General features: G+C 36.7%; 1 protein-coding gene across 4 annotated transcripts in view; it reads left to right on the top strand.

The window, feature by feature from the left end:
* The window catches only part of LOC107752141 (ARF GTPase-activating protein GIT2-like), a 28791-nt gene extending 23018 nt beyond the window's left edge, over window positions 1-5773 (top strand). For 2 of the 4 annotated variants that reach the window (XM_016568026.1, XM_016568025.1), the window contains exons 17-21: window positions 762-844; window positions 1022-1213; window positions 2649-2804; window positions 3761-3824; window positions 5173-5773. In XM_016568026.1, coding sequence (XP_016423512.1) covers window positions 762-844; window positions 1022-1213; window positions 2649-2804; window positions 3761-3824; window positions 5173-5382 — 705 coding nt within the window. In that variant the 3' untranslated portion in view covers window positions 5383-5773. The remainder of the gene's footprint in view (window positions 1-761; window positions 845-1021; window positions 1214-2648; window positions 2805-3760; window positions 3825-5172) is intronic. The other 2 variants (XM_016568028.1, XM_016568027.1) reach the window with 1 other exon arrangement.

The raw sequence follows: 5773 nt of genomic DNA, 5'->3' as shown, positions 1-5773 counted from the left end.
TTTTTTTTTTTACAGTGTATGTTGATTTGATGCCCAAGAAACAGTTCTGAAAATATTTATGCTGCTTATTATTATGGAAACTGATAGTTTAATTTTATGATTTTGATGAATAGAAAGTTCAAATGAACAGCATTTATTTGAAATATATAGTTTTTGTAACAATGTGAAAGTCTTTAATGTGACTTTTGATCAATTAATACTTCCTTGCGGTATTTCTTAAAAAGAAAAATCGTACAATCCCTAAACTCTTGAACAGTGGTGTATATACTTTTGTTTTGTAAGTGTGTGTGTGTTTACTGGTAGTCAAACTGTGACCGTGGCATTGTTAGCTCCATGTTAGATATCCAAAGCACAATGTATAACAGTGTCCAGCCATATTGATCTTTTCAAACAGAGGCAAATGGAGAAAAATAATAAAGTGTAAAGAATGAGGCTCAAATTGTTATTGGCATCTTTAGCGCTCAGTTAAATGTGGTAGATATAGGCTAGAAGTGCATGTACAAAACTTAAGCACATTTAAAGACTTGACTAAAACTAATTTGTTTGCTCACCTCAGGTTTTCACACCTTGTGCTTTTCAAAGTATATTGCCTGAAATATCTAATGCTAAGAGCTTGTTATACTTGACTGACCATTCCAATAATGCAGATTTTTGAATTTAATAATTCGTTTTATTTCATATGAACTACCAGACATATTGATCATCGCCGATTTCATTGCGTGCCACCTGTTCTTTTACTGTATCCTTTCCTGTCTCTTCAGGCCTCCAAATTTGACAAGCAGAGCAGTGTGTCTGATGGTGACTATGATAACACGGTTAACGGATCTGATATGGATGACTCTGGGTATGTGTCCAGTTTCCTTTTTATGACCTGAAATAACTCGTGTCTCAAATCCTGCTGGCAAACAAAACCAGCCTTTTTTCCCCTCTGAAGATAAGAGCTGCCAGTCATCTGCTCTTAGCCAAGTAAAGTGAGGAAACACACTAATGATGCTCATTATTACGTCCTCCCTCCTGGCAGCTTTGGCCGAAGATGTCGTCTGCGCAGCAGCGGCTGGATGGGAGAGAGCGGCTCTATACCTGAGCTGGATGATCACGAGAGTGAGCCTGACCCCAGTCTGCCCAGCACTGAAGATGTCATCCGTAAAACCGAGCAGATCACCAAGAACATCCAGGAACTGCTGAGGGCTGCGCAGGAGAACAAGCATGAGAGGTGAGAGGACGTCAATGTCAGCATCTCCCATCTCCTATTTCTTCCATCATCATATATGGCAGCAAAAAATCTGGTGTCATTTAATTCCCTTCTTCCTTTTGTTAACTTTGTTCAAATGTATTTAACAATTTCACATGTTAATTGTTGGCACATTTCATGAGTAGGTTACAAATTAAGGGATAGTCCACCAAACAGTTGTAAGTCAATGGGACAAAAGTTACAATGAACCGAAACTGTTTGGTCATTAACATTTTTTAAAATATCTTCTATGATGTTCTGTAAAAGAAATAGTCATACAAGGTTTGGAATGACATGAAGGTGTAGCGTCTGGACCAATCAAAAACACAATTTTTCATTTGATTTAACAAATCAGTTATTCATTAGATTAACAAATCGTCACAGTCCCCTCACCCAATAAACTGGGTGCCAGGATGTCTGCAACGACACCAGGCCCCCCTGGTCCCCATGGCAACTAATGCTGATATCACTGGTTTTATGACCCACAGGAATGTAAGTAGGGAAAATCACTGCATGTTCCATAGCAAGAGGCACAATGCACAGTAGAAATTGACTTTTCTACTAATTAATTCATAGGAAAACCTTTCTTTGAATGAACACACATATCCTTCAGGTCATGGTGTATGTTGTCTTTGATATTTTTAGACTATTCTATGCATGCTTATGATGGAACCCATTCCTGTCATCTGGTTATAAAATATAAGAATATAAATATATATATATATATATATATATATATATGTGTAAATATTTTATATATTTTTATTCTTGTTTTCAATTTATTAAAAATGACAATCTAACACTACCATTCTCTATTCTTTTTATATTCTATCTATTTGATTTATTTTTATTTATAATCAAAAAAATGACGCTCTTATACTAGCACTCTCTATTCTTTTGACTTTTCTTTTTATTAATTAAAAAAAATTGACCCTCTAACACTAGCGTTCTCTATTCGTTTTCTATTCTATCTACATGTTTTCTTTTTAGTTATTATTTAAAAAAAAAACTTGCTATGTTAACTGGGACTTATGTATTGTTGCTCTTTTGTTGGTTTGAATGTCGCTTTGGATAAAAGCGTCTGCTAAATGACTAAATGTAAATTTAACATTCAACATGCATTCACTATAAATTCACTGTCCTTGCTAAATAAAGTTAATTATTTTTTTAAAAGTCTTACTGACCCCAAACGTTTGAACGGTATATATCTGCGGATACAAGTGAGGCGTTTTTTACCCTGTTCATGGAAAGTGCCTGTTTATGCAAATCACTTCTTTCCCAACCGTTGAATCAGTTCCTCCATTCATAGCTTCTCCATTTTCTGTCTGCTCTCAATTGTCTGTGTTCATCATTTGGGGTCTGTCCTGTCGGGGGGCCACGCTCTGTTTGGGTCCCGATCTGTCTGTTTCCCCACCAGTGCACCATGTGAGCAGAGGGAGAGTGTCCGCAGACTTAGACACAGTCTGGGTTGTTTCAGCACACTGGTGCCTTGGGCAGACAAGCCCCCGTCTCCCATGCAGTCCCTCGGCCTAAGAGCTCCCCACCCAGCCAACCCCAACAACCCTGCCTCCTGGTACTCCGGCCTCTGTCCCTGCCTCACAGGCACAGTGTCTACCTCTACCTCTCTCTTCATAACCTCATAACCCACTAATCTGAACATGAATGGAATAGGCATGATTACTACTATGCTGAAGGCTCGTGTCAGTTTGCATTGTCTTCTAAACCTCACCTTTATTTGCAGGAACACTTGGTTTCTCTTTTAGGAAAAGGCTTTGTACTGACATCCATCTAACTTTTGGCCTTTCTGTTTTGCGCTGGTTTGTATTTCATTGCAAAATAAGCCGAGTTATTTTAAAGGTATTTCTCAATTTGTTGAAATTATTTTACAAGATGTTTTACCCTCTTAAAAATGTATTAGCACTGGGGATGCATCATGTCTGCTGCACAACTAACGTTTCAAACAGATCTGCATGTTTTTTTTTGTGTGTGTGGATTTTTGCACAGAAATTATAACACTTACAGCATTTACTGCAACACTTGTAAATAAATGTTATATTCCACACATTTTCTTAATATATCTGTAATTTTTCGGCGAACTGTGATATGTCTGAGTGGAATAAAAATCACTACTATTCGACAAAAGGTATTTTTTTTTATCTGTATACAGTACAATATTATGGAAAAATTAATTTTTTTTCCATGATAGTGTAAATGTCCAGCTTTAAGGCCCATTCACACCAAGAACAATAACTATAGCGATAACTATATTAGAATCTATATTAGAACTTTATTAGTGTGTGCTGTAGTTTTTTTATCTGCTACTTTAAATGCTCAAGCTTCTTAAAGCATTTCTGATTGGCCGTCAGTGGGTTTATCATTCATCGGCTCAAAAATTGAGTGAAAAAAACTAATTGGTGTGAACAGGCCTTTAAAGCTTTACCCTCTGATTGCTCTGTTTATCTTCACTTTTCACTCTTCAAATTCTGATGTCTTTTTTAATACAGTATCTATCATTTTCTCCTTCAATAGCTTTATACCCTGCGCAGAAAGAATACATGTGGCTGTGAATGAAATGGCTGCCCTGTTCCCCAAGGTGTGCACTTTCTCTCCACACTTCATAAATGCAATCCAAAAATCTGAATAATAATAATAACTTAATTATTTATTTAAATAATGTTTATTTTAATTTTATGTTTCACTAAAATATTTTTGTATGTTTAAGTCTGGCTTAAAGGAATAGTTTAAGCACAGAATTGAAAATTCTGCACTGTAAAAAAAATTCCGTAAAATTTACGGTAAAAAATGGCAGCTGTGGTTGCCGGAATTTTACCGTAAAAAATACGGTAGCAACGTTTTAGGTTTTACAGTTTTAACTTAAATTTACAGTTAAATACCGTAATTTCATTAACTGATATAATGTTAATATACCAACCTATTGAAGTACTGAAATCTGAGCTGTTTTTTAAAGGGATAGTTAACACAAAAATGAAAATTCTGTCATTAATTACTCAGCCTCATGTCGTTCCAAACCCGTAAGACCTTCGTTCATCTTCGGAACACAAGTTAAGATATTTTTGATGAAATCCGAGAGCTTTCTGACACTGCATAGACAGCAACGCAACTACCACATTCAAGACCCAAAAAGGTAGTAAGGACATCGTTAAAACAGTCCATGTGACATCAGTGGTTCAACCGTAATGTTATGAAGCTACGAGAATACTTTTTGTGCACCAAGAAAACAAAAATAAACGACTTTATTCGTCAATTTCTTCTCTTCTGTGTTAGACTTCGACGCACATTCACGAGTCCCACGATGCATACGCGTGGTGCTGCTGACGCAGGATCCGGCATTCTGACGTAGAACCCGGATGCGCTACGGATTGTTTGCCAAGAGAGGAATGCACACGCGTACGCCGTGATACTCTCGTGTATTTTAAAGGCTATTTTAGTGATGTCCTTACTACCTTTCTGGGCCTTGAACGTGGTAGTTACCTTGCTGTCTATGGAGGGTCAGAAAGCTCTCGGATTCCATCAAAAAATATCTTAATTTGTGTTCCAAAGATGAACGAAGGTCTTACGGGTTTGGAACGACATGAGGGTGAGTAATTAATTTTCAGAATTTTCAGTTTTGGGTGAACTATCCCTTTAAGTGTCCAAATACTTTCATGGCGCCATATGGACTAGTAAGCCAAGTTATGAACCACTATAACAATCATACTTTTGATAAAATATTATTTGTAAATTATTTATATATATTCTTATTTAAATAAGCTGATTTAACATTTTTTATAATTTTATATTTTATCACTCAATTTTTTTTATACATTTATGTGTCCAAATACCTTCGTGTAGTAGTTACCCAAGTATAATTATGCTGAACTATAAAATAGTCTTTAAAGTATTTTGTATATATTTAGTTTCTGTATTTTCTCCTTTCCCAGAGACCACGCTCTGAGACGGTGAGGAGCTCTTTGCGATCGTTAACGTCCAGCGCAAACCGGCTGCAGAGTGAGTGTAAGAAAGCGCCTCCTCTGGAGAGCAGCTCTGCAGCCGATGTGCAGTTGGTCACCCAGCAGGTCATCCAGTGCGCTTATGACATCGCCAAGGCTGCAAAGCAACTTGTTACCATAACCACCAAAGAGAACAACTGATCCTGCTTCCACCCATTTCCACCTGTAATGCAACCCTGGTATTATTTTATCAGTAATTATTAGGTATGTCACATGAGTTTTTATTTCTTATTTTTTTATCTAAGGTGTATTTGCATGTTTTTATTTTTAATTGAATGTGTCTGTTGTCAGTGTTGTTTGGTTTGAAGCCATAAGATAAAGCCTGAAATGCTCTCAAGGGTTGTGTAAGGATGTGTATATGTGTGGACCTGTGAAAGTGTATTTGACTAGATGGCAGTTGAGATGCTGTGGATTGAGAGATTGAGAAGGATTTGTGCAGAAATGAATCAGCAATAGAGCAGCCAATCACGTACTAAATATTCAGTAAATGCCTGACTCTTTGCACTATTCTGAAAACTTTGACTGCTTTTAC

Source organism: Sinocyclocheilus rhinocerous, unplaced genomic scaffold (assembly GCF_001515625.1).
Source record: "Sinocyclocheilus rhinocerous isolate Xijiao unplaced genomic scaffold, SAMN03320098_v1.1 scaffold1312, whole genome shotgun sequence".
NCBI classification, from domain to species: domain Eukaryota; kingdom Metazoa; phylum Chordata; class Actinopteri; order Cypriniformes; family Cyprinidae; genus Sinocyclocheilus; species Sinocyclocheilus rhinocerous.
The sequence above is the reverse complement of the archived record's forward strand: the minus strand, read 5'-3'. Positions and strand labels throughout refer to the sequence as shown.